Below are 26,274 nucleotides of genomic sequence, written 5' to 3'. Positions count from 1 at the left end.
CATATATGGGGCATCTAGATTCAGCTATATCCCTCTTGTGCTGATGTGGTTGTTGAATATCTCAATGAATCCATTCTGTTCTTGTTTTTCTTTTTTTAATTCCTAGCTATTGGAGAGCACTTAACAAAATAAGGTGTTTAAAATTCTTTTTCTTTAATTAAATAAAGTATTGATTCCACAAGGTTGGAATTGTTGTTCTTAGAAAAACAAATTCTCTGGACTCTTAACTCATTAATGTTACAGAAAGAAATTGTTGGAAAAGATTCTTTAAGAACAGAGAGATGCCGACAACTAAACACCATTTTCAGAACAGAACACGGTGAGATCTCCTGATCTGGGTTCCATCTTCATTATCTGACATAGTTGACATAGTTAATGGCAATTCACTCACAAATCGCTTGGCTGAAAATACAGTTTTAAATCCCTGCACAGAAAACGGTTTCCCTATTCTCACACATCAGGAAAAAAACAGAGAAGACTCTATTGAGGGAGAGTTTCAAGTAAAAAGATAAGAGCAGTTGTTAAAATTTGATAGAACGCCCTTCTGGTTCCCCCTTTTCTTGCCTTAGATCTGTGTGTTTGAAGGCGACAGAAGTAAAGAGGGAACCCCAGTTTTCCAGCAACGAGCAAGCGCGAACACTTTTTTTTTTTTTTTTAAAGCAATTAAGTCAAACCACTCTCCAAAGCAAGCCATGACCCCCTCTCTGTGAATCGTCTGTGGATCCCGAAGTCGGGTCCCGCTTGGGTACCACTCGGCAGGGCTTCCCCCTCCTTTCCTCCCCACAGGCCCTGCGGGCGGGATGTGACAGGCACTGCGGTCCCGGGGGGCCAGCGAGGAGACGCCCGCCCGCCCCAGGAGAGGAGGCGGCTCCGGCCTCAGAGCCGCCCCCTCCCGCCGCCGGAGAACAAACGGGATATTCAGCAGTGGCCTGTGGCTGCCAGAGCAACTCCTCTGGGGAAATTCAGCGTCGAGGCAGCGTGCACCGTGATTGCCTTTAAAAGCGCCCCACCCGCCCGCCGCGCACTCCCGGATACCTGGGCTGCCCCGCGGCTGCGTGCGCACGTGTGTGTGCTCGTGTGTGTGTGTGTGTGTGTGTGTGTGTGTGTGAGAGAGAGACAGAGAGAGGGCGGGGAAGCGAGCCGGGAGTGTGCGGCGCGCGAGCCTGTTTCTCCCGGTGTGTGCCAGAGTGTGAGCCTTGGGGGGTGCGACCCGGTGTGCGGACCGGCGTGCGCGCCGGGGTGGGAGCAAGCCGAGCGCGTCTACACCGGCCATGAGGGGCGCGGGCGCCTGGGCCGCGCTCTGCCTGCTGCTGGCCGTGGCCGCGCAGCTCTCCCGGCAGCAGCCCCCGGAGAGGTAACGCGACCCCCGCCCGGTATCCCTTTCTCCCCGCCTCTGTCCCGCTGTCCTGCAGCCTCGCCCCGCGGTTTCACCGCAGCCGCGTAGGGGCGCTCGGGGATCCGGCGCGCGACCCTGCGCTCACCCGGGCTCCGGCGTCCGCTGCCCCCGCCCGGACGGCCCCCCGCTCGGCCGCGCGCCCCCAGCTCCGCCAGCCCGACCTCCTCGCCGCTGGCCGCACCACCACGTGGCGGGGTCTGAAGGGGACCGGCGCCGCCTCTCCCCGAGTGCGTCTGCGGGCGGAGGGAGGCACGAGGGCCCGAGGCTGCGGTTTTTGCTTTTTCACTTCTGCTTTACTCCTCCGGGAGGCTCGGCCCAGAGACGGAAAGCCTCGGGGAAAACCCGAGTCGCGCGGCGCGCGGGGAGCCGCTCCCGGAAAGTTAACCCTTCGTCAGCCCCCGTCAGGGCTGCCAGACCGCCCAGGACCTGGGCTGGGAGACCCATCCCGTGGCCACCTTTGGCATCTCCTCTTCCACCTCCATCACCAGCAGCCTCCCTTTATAAATGCGAGGCTCTGCCAATGGTTAATGGTTTTCAGAAAAGGGGAGGAGAAGTAGGCATCTCTCCACATTTAGGAAATTAAAACTTTTTTTAATCTATTGCTTGTCTGTCTTTAAGACCGTGTACCTCGCCTAGCTCTCACCTTCTTTCACTCCCCTCCACTCCCCAGTCAAATTTTCCATTGACTATTTCCCATTAACTTTTACCACTACGTGGAGCATTTGATTGCTTATGGATAGATGGATAAACAGATGTTGTGTTAGGAGGATGGAGATGGCAACTGGACAGAATGTTTTATTAAACTGTAATTTAAAAATTCTCAACTAGCAAGTTTCAAATCCCTTATATGGTGCAGGCATTTATTAATCAATATTAACTTTATCCATATTTAGAAGCTACAACCTTTCTAAAGTTGACATTAGATTGTTAGACCTAGTTTCAAATTAAGTTTCCTTCTTTTATTTTCCCAGACCTGTTTTCACATGTGGCAGCATTCTTACTGGAGAGTCTGGATTTATTGGCAGCGAAGGTTTCCCTGGAGTGTACCCTCCAAATAGCAAATGTACTTGGAAAATCACAGTAAGCATTTTTTTTTTTTTCTTTTTAAGGGTATTCTCCTGGAAGTGGGTATTGGAAACAGTGGAAGGCTGCTGCATTTTTCCTCTGGTGTGAGGATTTGGGTAGGGGGCAAATGCCTGAAATAGTAAAATGTTGGATTTACCTCAACTATTTGGGAGATTTTTATTAATAGAACTAGTGGTGTCCTGCATTAGTGATTAGAAAGGGCACAAGATAACGGTTGAAGGAATAAATTCTTAAAGCAGATGTGTTCCTGAAAACCCTTCCTGATCCAGCTGAGTTTCATGGATTCAAAATTAAGGCCGTTTTCAAAGTCCTGTGGTAATGACTTTTAGAATCCATTTATTACCTGTGCATTACATAAATGTCTCCCAGTGGGGAATAGAAGAGCAAAGGTAATGCTCATCCCTGACTACTTTATACCCACTATGGGTGAAAGGGAAAAGAAAAAGGAAAAGAAAATCTCACTTAATGTCCCTGACTTAAAACCACCACTAAAGGCAGTTTAAGAATAGAGAATAATAATAATTTTAGGGTAGGGTAGGAAAATGTAAACAGCAAAAAAAAGGCTAATAAAATGCCCATGCAGTTAGTAATGACATAGATTATGCTGAGTCCAAAAGTCGGATTTCCAGACAGCCATCTTAAAAAAGAAGTCTGAATTTAGAATCAGCCAAAATGAGTCATCTTGCCAGTCAGTGTGATAGTGAGTCTTCTTCATTTTTTCATTGTTGGGAAGTTATTTGGTAATTGAACACATTGGTTCACTGAGAGCTTTAGTCTATCAGATTGTGCTACCCACTGATGATAATTTTTAAAAGTAGCTACCTCTCTATGGGCACTTAATGTGTACTAGACACTGTACCAGGTAGCTAACAAGTATAACCTCACTGAATCTTTGAAATCACTCTGAGAAAGTGACTCTTACATCCCCATTTTATAGATGGGGAAGCTGAGGCCTAGAACAGTTATGTAAATTGACTTGATCAGACATTTGGTAAGTCCAACTTTATGTATGAATGAGACCTGTTTTGTAGTGAGGCATTCTTACCAACAGGCAAATATTTGGGGTCCCCTTCCTTAATAGAAGGTGTAGCTTCTGTCTGCACTGATACTTTCCTATAAAATATTGACTATCTGATGAACTGATGCAGATTTCATTGTGTTATTGCAACACATGGGGCTAGGAGAGAATATGTCATAAAAAACAGCTTTGAAATATTGATATTAGCATAAATGTGAAATAAGGCTTCAAAATAAACATGTAACTTGGTTTTCATATTATAGTTGTGTTTCATTTGCAATTTAATGGATTGAAGTTATAAACGGTCCAAGGAAATTAATAACTGAGGGGCATCGTGTACATAACAAGTAGAAATTCATGGTTGGCTGTATATTTAGGGTATTATGGGCATTGTTGGTGTGGCATCAAACTTTGATGGGTGAAGGGTATCCAGGGGACTTTCTTTGGTAAAGAAGTGGTAGGCTTCTGGAGAGGACTGACTGACTACCATATTCTTATGTGGGGGAAGGAAAGTATAGTGGATGTTCTATTTGGATGCAGTATAAAGGTAAGGCATATGGGCTCAACAGTCAGACTTCTCTGGATTCAAATTCTCATTCTGTCACTCATAAATTGTGTGATCAGGACTCCTCTTTTTTAAACCTCGGAATTGTTGTGAAGATAAAATGGGTTAGTACAGGTAAAGCCCCTTGGCTCAGTGTTGGGGTTATAATAAATTACTTAATAAATGTTAGCCATCACCATTATCATTTTCATTATCCTCATTATTGTTGGTATTGACTTCCCATTCCTTCAGACCCTTGGTTGATTTGGCAGATCACTGTTACGCACTTACCTCACTGGCTAAGCTGTGCTTGGCATCAGCTCAGAATAGCTCAAATCTTGCCGAACAATCTCCTTTGTCATCTATATCTAGGAAGAATTATTTCTGTGTTGGGTTCTCCTGTAGTCTTACTGAAAAGATTCCGTGTGAGTCAGAACTAGGGCAGCTTCTAATAACAGTGGCCTAGAACAACAATGGCCCTGACAGAACTTTGGTTCTCTCTCACATAAGGGAATCTACAGGTAAGCAATCCAAGATTGGGGTGGCAGCTTCAAGCCAGTAGGCACACTGTATCTTTGTCTCCCCCTGCTTTGCCATACTCAGATGTGTGCTACAGTTCTAGCCATCCTGTTTACATTTCAGCCAACAAAAAGGAGGCAAAGACTAGCATGTGTCTTCCCTTTAAGGACATTGTGCGTAATTACATGCAACTTGCTGCTTACATTTCATTGGCTGGTTCTTAGTTACACCGCCACTTCTCTCTGCAAGAAAGCTGAGAAAGGAGGGCTTCATTTCAGGTGTCCATGTGCTCTGCTAAAATTCAAAAGCCTTCTTTTGAGTAAAAGTTTTCTATCAGCTGTGGAAAGAAGGGAAAACAGGCAGATGACAAGCAGTCTCTGTGGCATATTTATTTGTGGTTTTCTCAGGCTGCCTGAAGTGATGTTCATGAAGTTGAGTAACAAATATCAGCCTTTTTGGAAAAGGAAAAAAAATTTTTTTTTTAAAAGAGAGTATAGGTAATATAGAAGAAAGGACTACACAATTTGCTTTTCTAGTCAAAAGCTTAATAGTTTTCACTCTTAGTTGAGTTTATTCTATTCCAAGGGGCTGGGTCCTCTATGTTTGCATGAGTTGCCACCAAGAACTTCCAGAGAAGCCCAGCATGTTCTCCTGGTTATAATTACTGCCTCTGTTGTGCACAAAGGCCATGGGTGCTCTCAAGGTCTTAGTTTGACAACATTTTTATTTCTTTGTATGTCACAGAGAATAGCACTAACTCATTTGTTAAAATCTTCTTAATTCTTCTTCACAGTCCTCTGGCTTGTCAGAGTAGCAGAAGGGAACTCCCCAGCTCCCGTATATCCTAGGGAACCTAAAAAGAGGAGAACTGTGGTAGCTCTAAAGCTGGTGACCCTGAGGTCTCTCACACATTCGACAAATGTGCTTTGAGTGCTGGGTGCTATTTGGGTTATGGTAGCAAACAAGGCAGCCAAACTCCTTACTGCCATGCAGCTAGAATTCTAGTTTGGGGAGATAGGCGATGAATGTTTAAATAAACAAAAAAAGAAAATATGAAGTAGCGATAAATATATTCTAAAAATAAAATAGATATTACTTCATATCCATTAGGATGGCTATTATAAAGAAATAGAAAATAACAAGTGTTGGCAAGATATAGAGAAATTGGACCCCTTGTGTGTTGGTGGTGGGAATGTAAAATAATGCAGCATGCTGTGGAAAGTATTTCTTAAGAAATTAAACATGAGAAAAGCAGAATCAGACCTGCACATACAGAGAACAAACTGATGTTTGCCAGAGGAGGGAGGGTGCAAAATAGTTGAAAGGGAGTAGGAGATACAGGCTTTCAGTTATGGAATGTTAAGTCATGGGGATGAGGGGTGCAGCACAGGGAATGTAGTCAATGGTATTGTAATAGTGTTGTGTGGTGACAGATGATAGCCACCTAGCCTGATGTATAGAGTTGTCCAGTCACTATGTTGTACACCTGAAACTAATGTAACATTGTGTGTCAACTATAATCCAACAACAACAACAAAAAAGAAATTAAACACAGAATTACCATATTATCCAGCATTGCCACTTCTGGGTCTATACCCCAAAGAAGTGAAAGCAGGGACTTGAGCAGATATTTATACATCCATGTTCGTGGCAGCATTATCATAGTAGCCAAAAGGTGGAAGAAGCCCCAGTATTTATCCGCAGATGAAGGAATGAACAAAACGTGGTATAGACATGCAAGGAAACATTATTCAGCCTTAAAAAGTAAGAGAATTCTGGGGCACCTGCATGGCTCCGTCGGTTGGGTGTCTGCCTTTGGCTCGGGTCATGATCTCAGGGTCCTGGGATAGAGCCCCGTATCGGGCTCCCTGCTCATTGGGGAGTCTCTTCTCCCTCTGCTCCTCCTCTGCTCGTGCTCTCTCTCTCAAATAAATAAAATCTTCAGGAAAAAAAAAGGGGGGGGGGGATTCTGACACATGCTCCAATAGGGACGAACTGTGAAGACATTGTGCTGAGTGAAATAAACCGTCACAAAAGAACAAATAGTGCGTGATTCTGTTTTTATAAAAATAGAATATTTTCTTTTTATAAAAATATAAAATATTTTTCCACATTCTCTATGTGGCACCTAGAGTACTCAGGTTCATAGAGACAGAAAGGAGAATGATGGTTGCCAGCCTGGCGGTGGGGAGTTAGTATTTAATGGGAATAGAGTTTCCCTAGGGGAAGATGAAAACGTTCAGAGACAGATGGTGGTGGTGACTGTTGCACAGCAATGTGTAAAGCTCGTTCTGGCTGCTGTCTAGAGGATGCGTTGTGGGGGGTTGAGAATGGAGCAAGGAGACCAACTAGGAAGCTACTCTGGCATCCAAGAGAGAGAAGATGGTGGATTGAACAAGGGCGGTAACAAAAGAGATGAAGAAACATGGAATATTCTGCCCAGAGCAGCTCTCTCAGCAGTTCTGAGTGCAGTTAGGATCTAGTGGCTCCAGCTGAAAGGCTGGATACACCAGGCTTCAGGCCCTGGCTTGGCAGCTGCTCCAGATACGGCTGAGCTCTGGAATGACCTCATCCAAGGCCGTATTAAAGTCTTTCCCAAAGTGGAGGATCTAGTCCATCTTGCTGCTCCTGCAGACAGTAAACCAAGAATAGAATTTCTACTGGGTGATTCAGTATCACTTTTATTAAACATCACAGAGATGCTTCAGGGCACCTGGGTGGCTTAGTTGGGTAAGCACCTGCCTTAGGCTCAGGTCGTGGTCACAGAGTCCTGGGATTGGATCCCACATCGGGCTCCATGCTCAGCCAGAAGTCTGCTTCTCCCTCTTCTTCTGCCCCTCCTCTCTGTACTCCCCCCAAATAAACAAATAAAATCGTTTAATAAAAACCATAGAAATGCCTCTAAATGGGATTCTCAGAGTGGCCCTACAATTCTAGTTCCTGTAGTTGGAGAAAAATATACTGCCTCTCACTCCTTACCTGCCTCTTATCCTGTTCTCCCAGGTTAGAGTTGTATTCCAAGCAAGGTGGCTTTCCTCACCAAATGGTTTTCCTTGAACTATATCTTATCAATAGGATATTGAGGAGAGTCTAACATTAGTATCTGTATGCTTTGAGGAAGTTGAATGCTAGTTGTCACAGCCAAACTTCCTAGCCAATTGTAATGGACTTTCTGGTATGGAAATATAGCCTACAAATTGGAAATTTAGATTTGTCCTTATATTACAGTACTTTAAAATTTCCATAGCTATTTCTTGGACAGCTACACCGTCCCATATACTGTCTACATTGCTACTTAACTTAATTGACTAAATTAATTACAAATTCAGTGTCTCAGTCACTTTAGCCATTTTTCAAGGGCTCTGTAGCCACATGTAGATAGTGGCTATCATATTGGACAGTATATAATATAAATATTTCCATCAACACAAAAAATGCCTTTGGACAGTGCTGTTCCAGAGAACTTCTGAGGTTCATTTTACTCATGTAAAGCTATGATAAGGACATGGTGCTCTATGCTGCTTAGTTGTACTTCTGTTTTGCAAGTGGGGAAGGTGACCCTTGTTCTGTGTGGTGTTGAAATTGTGACTGGAACTCAAACCTCATGACTTAGCTCTATCTTTCTGGGTACAACTCTTGGTGATCTCAACTAGTCTTAGGTTCTACTAATTAATTTTGCTGAGTATGAAAAAAATTTTGCTGAATATGTTCTCAAAAACATATGGTTAGACATTAAAGAGAGAATTTGAGGGTGAAGAAATTGTAAGATATTTTGTAATCCGTGATGAGGTTGAAGGTTTCTTAGTTTCCTGTGAGGGTCGATTTTCAGAACTGGATTTAAGGGACATCTGCATAAAAAACCTACTTGACGTGGATGATGGAGGTGGGAGTTAAGTATGATTTGAGAGCTAACGTATGTATAATTCTTTGGAAAACAGTGGTTGATCTAAGCAGGTTTGGAAGGACAGCAAGACTGGGTTGAGACAAAGGTCACCTGAATTGACCTCCATGCCATTAATGGTGTCATTAAAAATTCAGTGCAAATGTGGCAAATCACCAATACCTTTTCTGTTCCTTGGTCTTTTCATCAATAACTTGTTCACTTTATAATCCCACAGTAGAATTACAGATTTGTATTGACGGTTCGACACAAGTTTTGAATGAAAAAATAGGCATAGTAGCAAAGTAATACCTTGTGAAAGCAACTATTCAGAGTTTGATTTGGGCTACATATGTTATGGCAGGTTAAGTGGAACCAACAGAATCTTTGTTTATAGCAACTATGCAAATTAGAAGAAACTGGAAGCCTAGAACCTTCTGGGAAATCACCTTGAATAGGTATGTAGGAATTGTCATTTTGAATCAAAGTTAAAACTAAATGTCACATCTGAATGTGTTGGGCAGTTGCTATCATTAGGTAACAGAAACAGCAGCTGGTATGTAGGTTAAGGTGAAGATGATTTTGTGCTTGGAGTTGAAGCGGGGCATGATTTACAAAATTTTTAAAAATGAGATACTTCATTTATGTTGTCCTGTTGTTACAGATCATTATTGAATTACAAAGTATTTACTATTTATATCTCTTCTTTACCCCCCCCCCCAATTTAAAAGTATTGAAATTAGAGAGCCAATTATTGAAGGCTTCAGTTATTTTCTTCAGTAGAAATCTGGCTTGAGAAAAATCAGCAAACATTTGAGGAATTTAAAATTTTAGAGGCATTGGAGGTTCTTTTAACTCTGAATTAAATAAAGTGGGAGAGTCGGAAAGTCACAGACCTTTGCCAAAAATGGGAGAACAATTATAACAATGAATGGACTCACTCCCATTTAAACTGGAAGTGTGTGGCAGTTTTCTTTATCTAGCTAATTCATGCAGAAGATAAAAAACCATAAATTATCGCATGTTGAAGATCTTTGGGCTCCCAGGTAATACATATACTATTATTTTGATAACTTTTTTTTTCTGTTGAGCTGAAATTAAATATACTAGTTATTATATAGATTATAGATATAAAGTAATATAGGATAATATAAAGTAATATATAAAGTAATAATGTGTGGTTTTCAGTATACTTTCAAATATATTGTATCATTTTATTTCATTCCCATCCAATTCTGTGATGTCAGAGGATGCCCATTTTGTAAGTAGTGAAACTGAGGTCTAAAGAACCCCTAATATTGTCATTCTTGCAAAAATATGAAAAGACTAGAGAATTTTTCGACCAGTTGATACAAAGGCACTGTTACGGACTTATTGAGCAAATAAATGGACATTTACCCAATGCTTATTGAACATCTTCTATGAGCTGAACATTGTGGTGGGCTCAGGGGGTAAAAAGATAAGGCATGGTTTCTGTCTTCAAGGAGTTTATAATCTGGTATAGAGTAGTTAGACACGAAAACCAGTAGCAGTTATGTATGTAAATAACTATGATGCTCACTGTAAGTCATTTTAAGTATTGATCATGTGGAATGAGTCTTATTTACATTTTTAATTATTGAAATTCTTAGATTCAGTAAATGAAAATAATTATTGCCTCATGCTAAGAGTAAAAGATGTCGACCCATTTTACATCTGTCTTACTCTAAGACTTGAGAAATTGTTGTTGTATCCTTTGTTTGACATCCTAGGGCCATTTTCAGTTAGCAATAATCATGCCTCGGATAAACCTCATTGGCTATGATACTGCCACTTCGCAAAGCTTCCTTGGACCGTTTTATAGTGCTTGCCTTGATATTTCCAAATATGAGAATAAATAATTATTTAAGGGCATTCCTGTACCATTGCCTTTGGGGTGATTGTGCCATTAAGGTATGTTAAAGTCATCATTCTGAGTTCATCCTCCAAAAGCCTGATCAAGTTTAAATGGCATTCACATTTAAAGAAATGATAGATTAAAAATGTGGTGGGGATATATATTTTCCCAATAACCTTCATATGGCTTCATGAGAAGAAAGACAGCAGTGGTGGGGCATGGAGTTGTGTGAAAATTGAAACAAATAATGATGTTCCTCTAAGATCGGTGCTAGGTATATAATTTGAGAAAACAAATAGTGGATTTAGACGGGAACTCAACATTTAAGGCACTTAATTATACCTAAGGTATGGCAAGGGGTTCTAAAATTACTGTAACTATTATTTCCCTGGCATAACCACAGCAGGACAGATAGGAGAATGGAATTTTTGGCCTTAAACACATATTTCCTGGCTTTAAACTACATGTACGATTTAGAATTATATAGAGACTTAAATTCCGATCTTAACTACAGGTTTTTTTTTTAAACGTACATATACATTTGTTGGACTAGGCTTGGTTATTTCAGCTGCCTTGAATAGTAATTTAACCCCCTGCTTGACTTAATATTATTTACATCTGATCCCTTAGTAAAGATGTGGATAACTAGCAGAATGTCTGTATACCCAAGGCTGAGGACCGTAAGAATGGGACGAGAGCACTAAAGCTGGTTTTTGTTTGCTTGTTTAATTAAGAGAGTATAATTCAGATACTTTGTGATTCTTAGGGCACTTAAACTGTCCCAATTAGGTTTTAGTTGGTAAGGCACTGGAAGAACTAAATAAAATCTGTTTCCTGCTCCCTTAAATCCCCCCTGGGAAGCAGGGAGAATATAAATCCTAAAAAAATAAGCAAATAGGTGACATTTTCCCACTGGGGCCTCAGTCCAGTTTTTCTAAACTTGTTTAGTTTTCTACTTGTTTTTTAAGGACCTCTATTGCTTGCTTTTGTTTTGTTTTTCTTTGTTCTTTCCATGAAAGTCAAATATATTTTTATTGATTAAAAACCTAATGTTTTATAAATGCTCTTATTTGTTCTGCCTGTATTTTTTGTGCAGGGGTGAACCAGAAGCCTTGGAAAGGGCCTAATGAGGAGGGAAGAAAATGAGAAACCATGAAAACAGTCTTCATGTTTTTCTGAAGAAAATTCTCTTTCATAACATCTTAATGACGAAAAAGTCATTCTTTCCTGAAACATCACTTTAATAACGGAGCACCAAAATAACACATTTAAAACCTCTCTATTAAAAAGCACTATAAACGAAGAAGGCATTTAACAGAGGTAGAACAGCCAGAAAGAATCTTAAGGCATATGTTCTTAAAAGGACGGATGGAATTACGTTCCCATTCCTTGCCCACCTCCAGAGTTTAATTTATGATGTGAAATTATGGGCAAGTTAGAATTGTTCCATAAATTTGCAGATTCCTTTCAATCTATCATGTATTGACAATACAGAGAGAGAGAAAGAGAGAGAGCATTCTCATCTGTTGGTTACTCTGTGCTGGAGGCCAGAGAAGCATTTAGGGGACTCCTAATTCTCAAGGTTTCTCTTTTCTCCCCCACCTCCATTCTTCTGCTTAGGTAGGAAAGCATTCTTGTGACGGTTGCTGTCCCATGTTCCTGGCGCAGTGAAGTTTTATACGTATGGATTATTGTGTCTTGATCCTACAAGAAATGCAATCACTACCTTCACCTTACACAGTTGCACCTTATAATTTAGCAGCTTTAACAACAGTGGCAGTAGCTGTTTGGGGGTACACTTGACTGTCTTACTCTAGGAACTTTGGAGAATAGAAGTGTTTTCTTCAGATATATTATTTGTTAGATCATGGCAGTCCATGTGGCAAGTCTTTGGAAACCCAGTATAAACATCTAAAAATAAATGGAACACCCACAGAGGAGTGGGGAGCTGGAATTAAACCAGTACAAGCTCTGCCACTAAATATCACCTCTCTTTCATCGCCTCACCCCCAGGACAGTCTGGAGCATCACATATAATAAAACAGTGTTTCCCAAAATGTGGAGGGAGGAGAGACCATTAGGTCAGAGATGGGCTGTTCCGTGGGTGAGACTGACAAGGACACAGGGAAGCCAGTGGGCATATTATCACTGCATATATTTCTGCTCCTAGAAATGAATTGATAGGAGTCTGATTGCTAGACACAGATTTCTAAAGGTGCTAGGCTACAATTTGCCTTTCCTGGAAAAAAAAAAACCATACTTTATTAATTTATTAAAACCATTTTTAAAGTACCTACCAGAGACCAGATGCTGGGTTGGGCCCAGAGATGGCAATAAGAAGAAAACCACATCCCTGAATAGGACAGGAGGAGATAAGGAGGCTCTTAACTAGTCAAGGAGATGTCCCCAGAGTGAATCACCCTGACACAAGGTGACAGGTTTCATGGTTAAAGGTTGTTAAGTGTGGCAATACTCAGTGACTAGAAGAATGGATATTGGAGAGTCATACTGCTGACATGTGGTCAGACCTGCCTTGTAGGGGTAAAGGGAGGATCGAAGGAGATAGTAGATGAAAGGTCCTTGGCTTGGTGCTTGATACAAGCATGCACTCGTAAACGGTGGTTATGGTGGCGGTTATTTTTCTAACCTCTCTTCTAGGGCTGTAATAAGGCATAAAAGGGTGATGTCTGTGTAGAACTTGTCTACAAGCCAATGCATTTCAAGCTGGATGGTAATCCCTTTGGGGCATGGCTAGCTCCCATTGGAAATACCTACTCCTACTCACTATGTCCTTTCTTCATTTAAAATGTGATCTTTCATAAGACTTTGTCCACAGAAGTACTTCCAAAACTTTCCTGCTTCTCCTCAAGCCATGTCCCCTTGACCAAACACCTCCCATTCCAGAACCAACCCAAAATGCCCCATAGCTTTTGAAACAAGGATGTTTAGAAACAGGGAAAGGATTGTCACTTAAAAATTGCCAATAATTTTCTATCTTTAGAGATTGGGACTTCAGTTTGCCTTAGAAGCCTCAATCACCAGAATAGTCCTTGCTAGTCACACAAATCAAGTAACGAATTTATTCATTTATTCCTAATAGAGACACCTCATGATAGAGCGGTTAAAAGTGTGTAATTCCCAGAGTCAGACTCGCCTGCGTTCAAACACCAGCTCCACTATTGTCGTGTAAGTCCTTAAAGATGACCCCCCAATACCACACCTCCTGGTATTTATGCCTTTTTCTAGTACTCCCAAATATTGAATCTGGGCTGGCCCTGTGAAGCAGATAGAGTGGGGCAGAAGGGACATGCATGACTTTGTGGCCAGGGCATAAGAAGTCTTAAAGCTTTTGCCTTAGTCTCTAAACGTGCACTCTGGGGGAACTAGTGGCCATGTGAAGACCACCATGCTGTGAGGAAGCCCAAGCCAGCCATGTAGAGGGGCTTCATGATGGGGAGTGGGGGCGAAGAGGGAGAGAGATGGGGAGAGAGAGATGCCTAGGCAGGCCCCGGTTATTCCAGTCTTCTCAGCTGAGGTGCTAGACATGGTGTGCAGATGACATCTTGGACAACCAGCCCAGTTAAGCCTTCAGATGACTTAAGCCGTAGCTGATAACTGATGATAATTATGTAAGATGATTCAAGCCAGAAACCACCCAGCTGAGGGTAGTGAACTCATAGAACTGTAAGAAATAATTGTACAGTGCTCCTGGGTGGCTCAGTTAAGCATCTACCTCTAGTTCAGGTCATGATCCCAGGGTCAAGTCCTAGGGGGGGCTCTCTGCTCAGCCCGGAGACTACTTCTCCTTCTAACCCTCTCCCCTTCTCATGATCTCTCTCTCCCTCAAATGAAAAAATAAAATCTTAAAAAAAGAAGGGTACATTGTTTTAAGCCACTGAGTTTTGGGGTGTATTTTTTATGCAGCAATAGGTTACCAAAACAGTTATTTACTAGCTGTATGGCCTTGAGTTTGTTAGTTAACCTCTCTGTGCCCCATTTTCCTCATATCTAAAATGTGACTAATGATATTCCCTACCTCATGGGATAACTTTGGGGATTTAGTTATTGAATGTGTGGTATTAAGGTGACTTCATAGGGAAAGAACCGGGGAAATAAATGTCCTGACCAAACTCCCTTTCTTATTTTCAATTCCTTTTGAGCTTCCCACACGCAACTGGAGGACAACTGTTGATCCATTCATTCAGGTCAACCACTCAGGAAGGAGAGTAAAGGGGAAATGGAAGGAGAACGGATCTGGAGGGGCAAATAGAAGTTATTTGACACAGGAAGCCTATGTCAGGGTTCTCCAGAGAAACAGAACTAGTAGGAAATATATATGCATATACATGAAGGCATGTGCACATACAAGCATCGACATGTGTCCTTCTAAATAACATATGCCAAATACATAGAAATACATATGTAGGGGCGCCTGGGTGGCTCAGTGGGTTAGGCCGCTGCCTTCGGCTCGGGTCATGATCTCAGGGTCCTGGGATCGAGTCCCGCATCGGGCTCTCTGCTCGGCGGGGGGCCTGTTTCCCTTCCTCTCTCTCTGTGATCTCTTCCCTTCCTCTCTCCTACTGTGATCTCTCTCTGTCAAATAAATAAATAAAATATTAAAAAAAAAAAAGAAATACACATGTATATATACATACATACTTAAAAAGATTTGTTTCAAGGAATAGGCTTATGTAGTTGTGATGGTTCTCCAGTCTGAAATTTGTAGGGAATCTGTCAGGCAGGAGCTGATGCTGCAGTCTTGAGGCAGAATTTCTTTTTCCTTGGCGATACCTCAGTTTTGCTCTTAAGGCCGTTCAGCTGATTAGATGAGGCCCACCCATATTGTATTATAGTCTCCATAAAGTGAGCTGACTGTAGATGTTAACACATTTATGAAATACCTTCATGGCAGTACCTGGATTAGTGTTCGAATAACCATGTCAACCAAGTGGACACGTGAAACCAACCATCACAGAGGCACTGCAGGTTTGGAGCAGGGGAGTGACAAGGGTCGCCCTGGATACTGTGTTGAGAGCAGAGATTGGGGTGCAGGAGTGATAGATAATAGGAAGCTAGTTAGGAGTCAACTCCTGTAATTTAGGTGAGGGAGGACAGTGGCTTGAACCAGCATGGGAGCCATGGAGGTGGTAAGGGATAGTTATTTTCTGGATATACTTTAAAAGAGAGCCAAGAAGTGTGGGGTGGGGGGGGCGGGGCAGGAACCAAGGATGGCTTCACAGTTACTGGCTCGAGTAAACCAGAAGGATGGAAGTGCAATCCATCAGCCATGACGGGGAGGCCAGGGTACAGCTGCTTTGGTGGGGGAGGTCACATGTTGTTTTGACAGCATTAAGCGGAGGTGTACATCAGATCTCACAGCAAAATGCCATTCCGAATACTACGTCTCCTGCAGAGAGACCAGGTGGCAGCTAACGGTTTACTCCCTATTCTTGAAACAGTGCTTTAGGAAGTAACAAAAGGTAGAAATGTGATCAGCTGGCAGTGGGTGAGCCCCTGTCTTTAAAGTGTGAGGTTCATGAAACTGGTTGCAGACATGGCTATGTTTAGGTGTGGTGGCAGCTGAAGATAAAGGTGCTTTTTGAAATGAAAAATGGTACATAGTAAACAGTGATAATGCCAGTAAAGGCCTTCTCTGGTGTATTAGAGTAATAAATCCTGCTTCTTGATAGCCTAAACCTATTATTCAGAGGTAAAATATCACTATTTTATACTGAAAATAAGGTATTGGAATCTTTTGAGATTGAACCATTTTACAAACTGTTTGGTCGCTTGAGAGTCTGGCATGCTCCCAACACTGGATGTTTTTCTTCACTTTTCAGGAAAATAAATCAGTAACTTAATATGGGGCGTATTTTCAAGCCACACCTAAATGCTGGAGCAGAACATGAAAAATACTTTCTAGAGCTAAATGTTATCAAACACAGAATCGGGAATCCATTCACTGCTATTGCCCAGATTGAAACAGTCAGCTTTCTAGGTCTTGATTGTGATCTGTCCATCAGCCTGACATTTTACGGGATGTAAAATGTTGTAGTTTATAATGAGAAATCACCTCATTATTCTGGGTCCTAATCTGATTTGAGTACCCGGAACTATCTGACAAAGCCAGAAGATACTTGCTGCCATTCTTGACATCCTGTTATTCTTCTCAGTTAGGCTTTTCTAACTTGTAGTGATAAGAATAAAAAATCAAACTGATGGCCTTTCAGACTAGTACCAAATGTATTGGCATACTTTACAATCATCTCTCTTGTTTATGTGAAAATACTATTAAGTGTAAATTAATTTTAGGCTTTTTTTAAAAAAATTTTGTTTAATTTAAATTCAGTTAGCCAGCATATAGTACATCATTATACTACTTTCCATAAGTTTAATTTTAGACTTTTTTAGGAAAAGACTTTATTTAAGAGAGAGAGAAAGGGAGAGAGTGAGAATGAGAACACAAGTGGGGGAGGGGCAGAGGGAGAAGCCGACTCCCCACTGAGCAGGGAGCCCGATGCGGGGCTCGATCCCAGAACCCTGTGATCATGACCTGAGCCAAAAGCAGGCATTTGAGCCACCCAGGAACCCCTTGATTTTAGGCTTTTAGAATCAGACCTAAAAGTGGCTAACTGTATATATTCCCAATATCCATTAAATAGTAACATGGAGAGCAGAAGTTGGAGAAACACTCTCTTGAATAATGCTTTCCTTAAGAGCAGAAGCCACAGTTATCTTTTTCCTCGCCTTAGACCCTAGCACAGGACCTGACACATAGTTAGGTAGTTGATAAATATTTCATTATATTGGAAAAAATTGGATCGCCTTTCTGGGAAAAACAAGAGTGTGTCATTGTTCTCTTATGGTCCTTGCCCCACTTTCAAGGAACTTAGATTGATTTGTCAAGAGCTTTCAGCCATTGCACTTCTGAGTTTGACCAATGACAGGTTTTCATACCAGTCACAGTTGAGGTTCTCATCAACATTCTGCTTCAGTTTTCTCACCCGCCTCAAGTATTTTTCTTAGCAGAGACCAAGAACCACAAGTCACAACCCTCCATGACAATCCAGCTTTAGCTCCTTTGGGAAATTGTCAAATTACCCACTGATATTTTCTACATTTATTTATATATGGAGTGGCTGTTATTTCTAATTAAGATTATAGTTGATATTAACAAGACAGGATAAATTGGATGTGGCATGTAAAAACTTGTAAGATTTTTATGATAGGTCACAGGGTGATGGAGGATGACTGGGTTTCATAGTAATTCGTATCAATTTCAGACTTGTCCCAAATAGCAGGTTTCAAGTTTGCACGGTGATGTGGATGACACTTAGCTGGTAGCTTTGTTGTGATAGATAATACTTATAATTTTAATCAGCATTTACTGAGCATTAAGTAAGTGACAAGCACTATCCTAAATGTAGTAAACTGATAGATACATGTTTATGCCACCTGCACAGCACTCTATTTCTGCTTGTTTTAGTTTGGGTTTTTTTGGGGTATACTTTACATAGAGTGTGCAAATCTTAAATTTGCAATTCAGTGTATTTGACAAAATCAAACATCTGTCTAAATCACACCTGTATCAAAAGAAACATTTTCAGCACTCAGAACCCTCCCTCTTACTCCTTTCCAGCCAATTCCCCATCCCTCCAAGAGGCAAGTAGCATAGATTAGTTTTTCCTATTCTAGAACTTCATAAAAATGGAATGATACGGAATGTACTCATTTTTTCCTTCATAGTTTATTCAGTATAATGTTTTTGGATTTGTCTCTATTGTTGAGTTAGTAGTTGTTCCTTTTATTGCTAATTACCATTCTATTGTATAAACACACCACGATTTGTTTATCCATTCTCCTGTTGATGGACATTTGTGCTTTTTTCAAATTCGGGCTACTACGAATAAAGCTGCTATGTACCTTCTTGTGCAAGGCTAATTATGAATGCATGTTTTCTTTTCTCCTCGATGCATACCTGGGAGTGGAATTGCTGAGTCATGGGATATGTATATGTTTAACTTTATAAGAACCTGCCAGATCAATTTACAAAGTGATGGCCTTAGTTTACCCTCCCACCAGCAATGGTAGAAAGTTGTATTTGCTCTACATTCTGGCATTTGGTGTTGGTCAGCCTTTCTGATTTTAGCTCTTCTAGCGGGTGTGTAGTTAATGTCTTATTGTGATTATTGTAATTCTAGTTTGCATTTCCCTAGTGGGTACTGAGATTGAATGCTTTCTGTGTGCATATTGGTCTGTCTTTTTGAAGTGTCTGCTCATGTCTTTCACCCATGTTTTTTATTGGGTAATTTGTCTTATATCATTAAACTGTAGGAGTTCTTTATTCCAAATATAAGCTCCTTGTCAGATATATGTGTTGCAAGTATTTTCCTCCCATCTGTGGTTATCTATTCATTTTGTTGACAGTATCCTTCAATGAGCAAAAATTAGGACATTTTTGAAGTCCAGTTGATCTAGTGTTACTCTGTAGTTAGTGTTTTCTTGCTATCCAGGATTATAAAGTATTCTATGTTTTCTTCTAGAAGTCTCATAGGTTTAACATTTAAATTCATGTCTGTGATCCTTCTCAAATGAATTTGTTTAATGGTTTGAGGTGGAAGTCAAGGTTCATATTTTTTCTGTGTGGATTTCCAGGTTTTGCAACATCCTTTGTTGAAAAGACTGTCCTTTTACCCATTGAAGGGCTTTGCCGCCTTTGCCAAAAATTGACCATGTAAGTGTGGCTGTATTTCTGGACTGTCTACTCCACACCATTGATCTATTTGCCTTTCTTGACTGTTTGCCATTGCTCGCAGAAGTCTTTTGAACATCGTATTATGGTGATAACAAACAACAAATTAAGTGAACCACACTTTTAGAAGAGAAAAATGAGCCTTAGATTAAACAATCTTAACATATCTACATTTTTATTCTTCCCAGTCACACAGATTATTCTAAGCTGTCCACACTTCAGTTTGATTTTACTGATATCATTGTTGACCCTTGAACAATGCCAGTTTGAATTGCATGGGTCCATTTATAAGTGGATTTTTAAAAAATAAATATAGTACTGTACTGGAAATGTATTTTCTCTTCCTTATGATTTTCTTAGCACTTTCTTTTCTCTAGCTTTATTGTAAGAGTATGGTGAATAATGCATAGGCAAAATATGTTGTCGATCAACTGATTCTGTTTTTGGTAAGGCTTTCATTCAGTAGTAGGGCCATTAGTAGTTAAGTTTCAGGGAGATAGAAGTTGTATGCAGATTTTCAGTTGGCATCCCCAACATATAGAGTTCAACTCTATATCATGAGTTAGCATGCTGATTGCAGTGTTTGTGTTTGTAGTTATTTCTAAAACTTTCCTATGTCTTTGAATTGTTGCTCTTTCATACTGTCCTCTGCAAAGCACTGAGAGGCTTCCCATCCTTAGCAGAGAGTTATTTCTTTTTATACTTTGTAGAACGGTTGCTTGTGGAGAAATTTAAAAAGTGAGAAGCCCATGTTCCTAACCAGTGGTTTCTCGGAGAATTGTCAGCTCGCTGTTATTCTGTGTAGAGTAACTTCATCAAACAGGCTTGTTAGGGAGGCCTCGCCTCTTCCTTTGGCCTTAAAATGGGTATATGAAGCCAGATTTTACAGTGTGACTTAGATGCTTATCTTTATTTTGAGACAAGTTTTGGTGCTTTTCAAAGCGTTTTAGGATTGACGATTTAAAAAACAGCAAAAGATTTGAAGAGACATTTCATCAAAGAAGATATATGAGCGGCCAATAAGCAAAGGAAGAGATAATCATTAGGGAAATGCAGCCCAAAGCACAATGAGATACCGCTTCACCTCCGCTGGCTGGATGGATGGTTTTAGGGATGACCATAAAACAGCAACAACAACAGATGATAGTAAGAGTGGTTGAGGATGTGGAGAAATTCTAACTCTTGTAAGCTAATGGTAGGTGTGTAAACTATTGTAGCCACTTAGGAAAACAGACTCTTTTAAAGTTAAACATTTACCGTAGGACCCAGCAATTGTATTCTTAGGTGCAAGAAGAATGAAAACATGCACCACATAAAAGTTTGCACAATAGTGTTCATAAAAGCATCATTAATAATAACCAAAAAGTGGATACTTCTCAAATACCCATCAACTGATAAATGGATAAATAGTAGTGGTATATCCATACAAGGAAATATTAATTACCCATAAAAAGGAATGAAGCATTAGTTAGCACTACAGTATGTATGAACTTGGAAACCCTATGCTAAATGAAAGAAGCCAGATGCAAAAGAGCCCAAGTGATATGATACCATTTATAGAAATGTCCAGAAAAAGAAAGTAGATTAATGGTTGTCTGAGGCTGGGGGTGGGAATGAAGACTGACTGTGAACAGACATGAGGGATCTTTTTGCAGGAATGGAATTGTTTGAAAGTTGGATTGTGATGATGCTTGGCGAAACTCTAAAAATTTACTAAAAATCATTGAAATGTATGCTTCAACTAGTGTGTTGTATGGTCTGTAAATGTTACCATGATGAAGGTTTTTTGTTTTTGTTTTTGTTTTTTCCCAAGCAGGATTAGAGGGAGGGCCAAAGGGAGAGAGAGAATCTCCAGCAGACTCCACGCTGAGCACAGAGCCCTATGCAGGACTTGGTCCTATGACCCTGAGATCATGACCTGAGCTGAAATTAAGAGTTACATAATACTTAACCAACTGAGCCACCCAGGCATCTTGAAAGGTGTTTTTTGTTTGTTTGTTTAAGTGTTTCAGGATTGAAAAATTCTGTTCTGAATGGGGTCTGGGATACTAAGGAAACACCAAGACTCACCTGAGACATGTGACCAAGTGGGGGATGCTGATGGCAGAATGGCTGTGTCTGGGGCATTATAGGATTCTCAGTTTTAAGAATCAGCCCCTTGAATTGAAAAACCACCAAATAATGCCCCTCTTCAACATCAGCCATCAATTCAGGCTGCTGAGGAGAGGGGGCTTGGTGAAACTTGGGTTTTCTTATTTTATGAGCAATTCCAAAGTCTGCAACTGAAGGAACAAGGACAGATAGGACCTGTAAGCCACAGAGGAAGTGCCAGGCATGTTTGAACATAATTACCTCTACCTCGCCAAAACTTTTCAAGCCATCTGTGCCAGTTACATGCATTCTAGACAAGTGAATTCATTCGGAGCCTCTCCGATTTACTCTTTCGTATCCACTAATGTCTTCTTTTTTATGATTTGTCCTAAATGTGTTGTTGTCACAGAACATTTAATTTAAATGTCACACCATTGGAGCAAAATGACTCACTGTCTTTTCTCTTGCTGACTAAACTCTCCTCTGGGAATCTAAAGGTTTTTCTTAAATAGCATGTTAGTTTATATCTACTTTTCTTTTGTTTTTCATCTCATTGACATTTAAAAAAAAAATTCTTCTCTTGGGGTGGTCTGAGTGGAAGAGAGTTTGTAAACAAAGTTCTTTAGGTTGTTGGTAGGGTTGGGACTGGATGGTCGGAAATAATGAAGGTGCCTCCTTTGTTTGTGCTCCTAACCACCACTGGCAGCCATGCCCTATGGGTTGTGGCTTCTGGCATCTCTGAGTCCTTCCCTTCACACACCCTCTTTCTCTCTCACCCTCTCCTTGTGGCTACACGTTTGTGAGACATCTGGCTATGGGCAGAGTCTTCTGTGGCCTCAGACTGTTTTCTCTTGTAAAAGTTTTTCCATGTCCTCTTTGCTGACAGAACTACACCTTTTAAAATCCTCCTTCCTCAAGCCATCATTCTAACTGATTTTTAATACAGAATTGTATACCTCTAATATCTTAAACTTGACCTATTCAAGACCAAAATTATTACACCCTCTGTCCTTCCACAGTATCTTTCTCTAAAACAAAACAACATGAAACCTCTCTCTCCTCACTGCCTTTCTAGTGTGGGCGGTGCCTATGGGACTTGAAACCTTGAGGTCGGTGTCGAAGGCTTTTCTTACCAGCTGCCCCTTGTTCCAACTCCACTGCTTAAAGGAAGCCAGCATCCCCTTGCTAATGCCTAGTGTGACATTAAAACAACCATGATGTCCCATTTTTTTACCGACCTGATTAATCACTATTGGCAGCATCCGTGTAGTTGAGGGTGTGAAAAATGATAATGTGAATTAATTTAGCTTTTCTTGGGAGTATACTATTATAATCTAAAATGCCTATATTCCTTGACTTAGCAAATCCCATTTCTAGTAATTTATTCTATAGAAATATTCCATTTAACAGAGGGTGGTTTACATAATTATGTTCATAGCAGCATTGTTTATATTAATGAAAAATTAGAAACATACTAAATGTAGAAAAAAGATGTGATTGTTTCTATAAAATATGGTATAGGTATACATTAAAGTAGCATAAAGTCATTAAAAATGGTAATATACCTGTCTTGCAGTTCTTTCCAATTTTCGTATATGTGCTTCCAAAGTGAGTACCCTGTCTTGCAGTTCTTTTGAATCCTCTGGCATCTGGCATCATTGGTGTTATTTACAGGTGCTTAATAGAATCTGGCTTTTATTTTTAAATATGCTCTTACATATAATTTTATAATGTTATACTGTATAAACTGTTATAAATAACCTCAGAATATAGTGTTATCTCTTTTTTTTTTTATTAATTTATTTGACACAGAGCAGGAGAGCGAGCGAGAAAAAGCACAGGCAGAGGGAGAGGGAGAGGCAGACTCCCCGCTGAGCAGGGAGGCGGACACAGGGTTCTATCCCAGGACCCTGGGATCATGACCCTGAGCCAAAGACAGTCACCTAACTGACTGAGCCACCCAGGTGCTTCGTGTTAATGTTCTTTTACTTCTTAATAAAAATCACATTAGTGACTTCTGGTTAAGCATGGTGAATTAAACATGTGTGTTTATTTCTACCCTTTCTCAAAATCCCACAAAAATTTCAGTGAGGAAATAAATTTAAACTCACAAAGACAAAGGAAATTGGAATGGAATTAACAGTAGATGAGAGATATCAACAAAATTTCAGAAGAAAGCAAATGGTCAGTGGTAACTGAGTTAGCAAAAGAGAGAATGAAAAGCAGTGTTGTCTGCTAGAGGGGCATGCCCCAGAATCCCCGAAAGGCTCAGGAATTAGAGGCACCAGATTTCCTAGAAGGCAGCAGAGCAGGTGGGTTGGAGTTACAAAAAAACCTTTTAAGAACAATTAGCCTTCCAGGTTCCCTCCTCCACTAAGAGCAGCAAGGGGCCTGTCTCCCTTCCCATCGTGGTAAGGCTTGTTTTCTGGGAACCAGAGGGGCTCCAGACTTGAGAACTTCAACTCCAGCGGATGGGGCTGGGCCGAGGTGTGGCACTGAAAACAGGTAATGAAATTAAGTCTACATCCTGAACCCTGAGGCCCTCCCAACCTCCTCTCTTCCTGCTCCTCCCAAGAAAACTGCAGCAAAGGTTTAACCGTCAGGCAAAGCATTGAAGGATTTTAAAGAAAACATCCCTAGAGTTAGGACCTCCAAATAATGACTATTGAGAGGCCCTGTGAAAACACTGGCCTGTCCCCAGTCACATGATGGTGGCACATCCTCCCATAGAGCATCCAGTCAGCCTCCCCTCAGCTTTGAATATGGATAGTCAAGGGTTACTGGACATTTGAGGAAAGAACCTTACATGAAGAGGTGGAGCCCCAAACGGGAAAACAGCAACAACAACAAAACGCTCCAAGGAAACAGAGACAATACAGAGGGCTGAAGAAAATTTCAAGATGATTATTATTATCTTTAGATCAGAAGAGGTATAATGCATGTAAAATAAAATAAAATGCTAACAAACAAACAAATACATTATCAACAATAGCCAAACTCGGGAGAGAGCCCAATTGTCCATTGACTGATGAATGGATAAGGAAGATGTGGTGTGTGTGTGTGTGCGTGTGTGTATCATGGACTATTATTCAGCCTTAAAAAAAAAAAACAAAAAAAAAAAAAACGGAATCCTGGGACGCCAGGGTGGCTCAGTCAGGTAAGCGGCTCAGGTCATCTGAGACTTCAGCTCAGGTCATGATCCCAGGGTCCTGGGATCGAGTCCTGCATCAGGCTCCTTGTCCAGATGGGAGCCTGCTTCTCTCTCTACCTCTGCATGCAACTCTACTTTGCTCTCTCTCTGACAAATAAATAAATGAAATCTTAAACAAACAAAAAAACGGAATCCTGCCATTTGCAGTCATGTGGATGGAGCTAGAGTGTATTATTCTAAGTGAAGTAAGTCAGTCAGAGAAAGAAAAATACCATGATTTCACTCACGTGTTATTTAAGAAACAAAACAAATGAGCCTTTGGAGGGGGGGGGAAAGAGAGAGGGGAGAAACAAATCATGAGAGACTCTTAACTATGGAGAACAGAGTGAGGGTGATGGAGAGAGGTGGGTGGGGGATGGGTTAGATGGGTGATGGGTATTAAAGAGAGCACTTGTTAGGAAGAGCACTGGATGTTGTATGTAAGTGATGAATCATTGAATTCTATTCCTGAAACCAATATTGTACTGTATGTTAAATAACTAGAATTAAATTAAAATTTGAAGGAGAAAAAAAGAAAACAAAATTTAAAAATGTGATCAGAAATTAATAACTTGATAATGGAAATAAAAATATTGATAAAAGTACTGGAAGATGGGGCGCCTGGGTGGCTCAGTGGGTTAAGCCGCTGCCTTTGATCTCAGTGGGTTAAGCCGCTGCCTTTGATCGAGTTCTGCATTGGGCTCTCTGCTCAGCAGGGAGCCTGCTTCCCTCTCTCTCTCTCTCTCTCTCTCTCTCTGCGTACTTGTGAGCTCTCTCTCTCTCAAATAAATAAATAAAATCCTTAAAAAAAAAAAAAGGTACTAGAAGATAAACTTGAAGAAGACACCTCAGAAAGTGGAACATTCAGAAGAGATGAACTATTAGAGAGGAAAGATAAAAAAATTAGAAGGGAGGGGGTGCCTGGGTGGCTCAGTTGGTTAAGTGTCTGACTTTTGATTTCAGCTCAGGTCATGATCTCAGGGTCTAGAGATCAGCTCCACATTGGGCTCTGAAGTCTGCTTGTTCCTCTTATTCCCCAATGCCCCTCTCTCTGCTTGTGTGTGTGTACACATGTGCTCTATCTCTCTCTCAAGATGTCTCTCAAATAAATAAATAAAATCTTAAGAAGATTTGAGGATCTATTCAGGAAGCCTTGATCTGACTAGTGAGAGTTCTTTGAGAGTTCTAGGGAAAGAGAACAGAGACTATGAAGGGGAGGGAATAATCAAAAAAGTAATAATCAGCACAATGAAAGGAAAAAGACAAACACCAAGGCACATTTTTGTTCAATTTAGATGAGAAAATCCTACAAGCTTTTAGAGGAGGGGAAATCACAGAGAGAGAGGAAACAACAACATCAGCTTATTGGAAGCGAGAAAATTGTGGAATGATGCCCCAAAAATTCTGATGAAAATTACTTTAAAGCTACAATTCTATACCCTACCAAACTGGTAGACCAATGTGAGTACAGATTAAAGGTGTTTTTAGAAATGTCAGATCTTCTTCTCCCTATTCACCCTGTGTAAGAAAATTGCAAGAGAATGAGCTCCAACAAAATAAGGGAATAAAACAAGCAAGAAAAAAGACATATGGGGACTTCCTGAGTTGAATAAAGCCAAGTCCCAGCCTCTTAGCTGTGTAGCATGCATTGAGAGCAGCTAATCAAGACTGGACAGAGAAATAGGAGGATGGAGAATTCTAGGTTGGATGTTTCCAGGAAGAAAATGGAACTGACAGGATACCAGTGCCTGGCCATTATTTAGAGGGGTTTTTGTGATAGGTAGATAGAAAACGAAGGAAACTTAAAGAACAAGGAAATGATTAGCCTTAGGAAAAGCAAAAAATTGTATAAGAAGTGTAACAACTCAGTTCAGCAGTGATAATATTTATGTAGTAATGGAAATCCTGACTTTTGATTTAAC

At 40.8% G+C, this 26,274-nt stretch overlaps 1 protein-coding gene and 1 pseudogene across 1 annotated transcript in view; one reads left to right on the top strand and one right to left on the bottom strand.

Annotated features, from left to right (window-relative positions):
- The first annotated feature begins 913 nt into the window (after positions 1-913).
- Positions 914-26,274, top strand: part of PCOLCE2 (procollagen C-endopeptidase enhancer 2) — a 65,691-nt gene continuing 40,330 nt past the window's right edge. Inside the window, exons 1-2 of the mRNA XM_004754472.3 lie at positions 914-1,354; positions 2,368-2,476. Of these exons, the coding sequence (XP_004754529.1) occupies positions 1,272-1,354; positions 2,368-2,476 (192 nt within the window). The 5' untranslated portion in view covers positions 914-1,271. The remainder of the gene's footprint in view (positions 1,355-2,367; positions 2,477-26,274) is intronic.
- Positions 10,143-10,267, bottom strand: LOC123394553 (annotated as a pseudogene).

Source organism: Mustela putorius, unplaced genomic scaffold (assembly GCF_011764305.1).
Source record: "Mustela putorius furo isolate JIRA1106 unplaced genomic scaffold, ASM1176430v1.1 tig00003834_pilon_pilon_pilon, whole genome shotgun sequence".
Taxonomy (NCBI): domain Eukaryota; kingdom Metazoa; phylum Chordata; class Mammalia; order Carnivora; family Mustelidae; genus Mustela; species Mustela putorius.
This window is presented reverse-complemented; position numbering and strand designations above follow the sequence as displayed.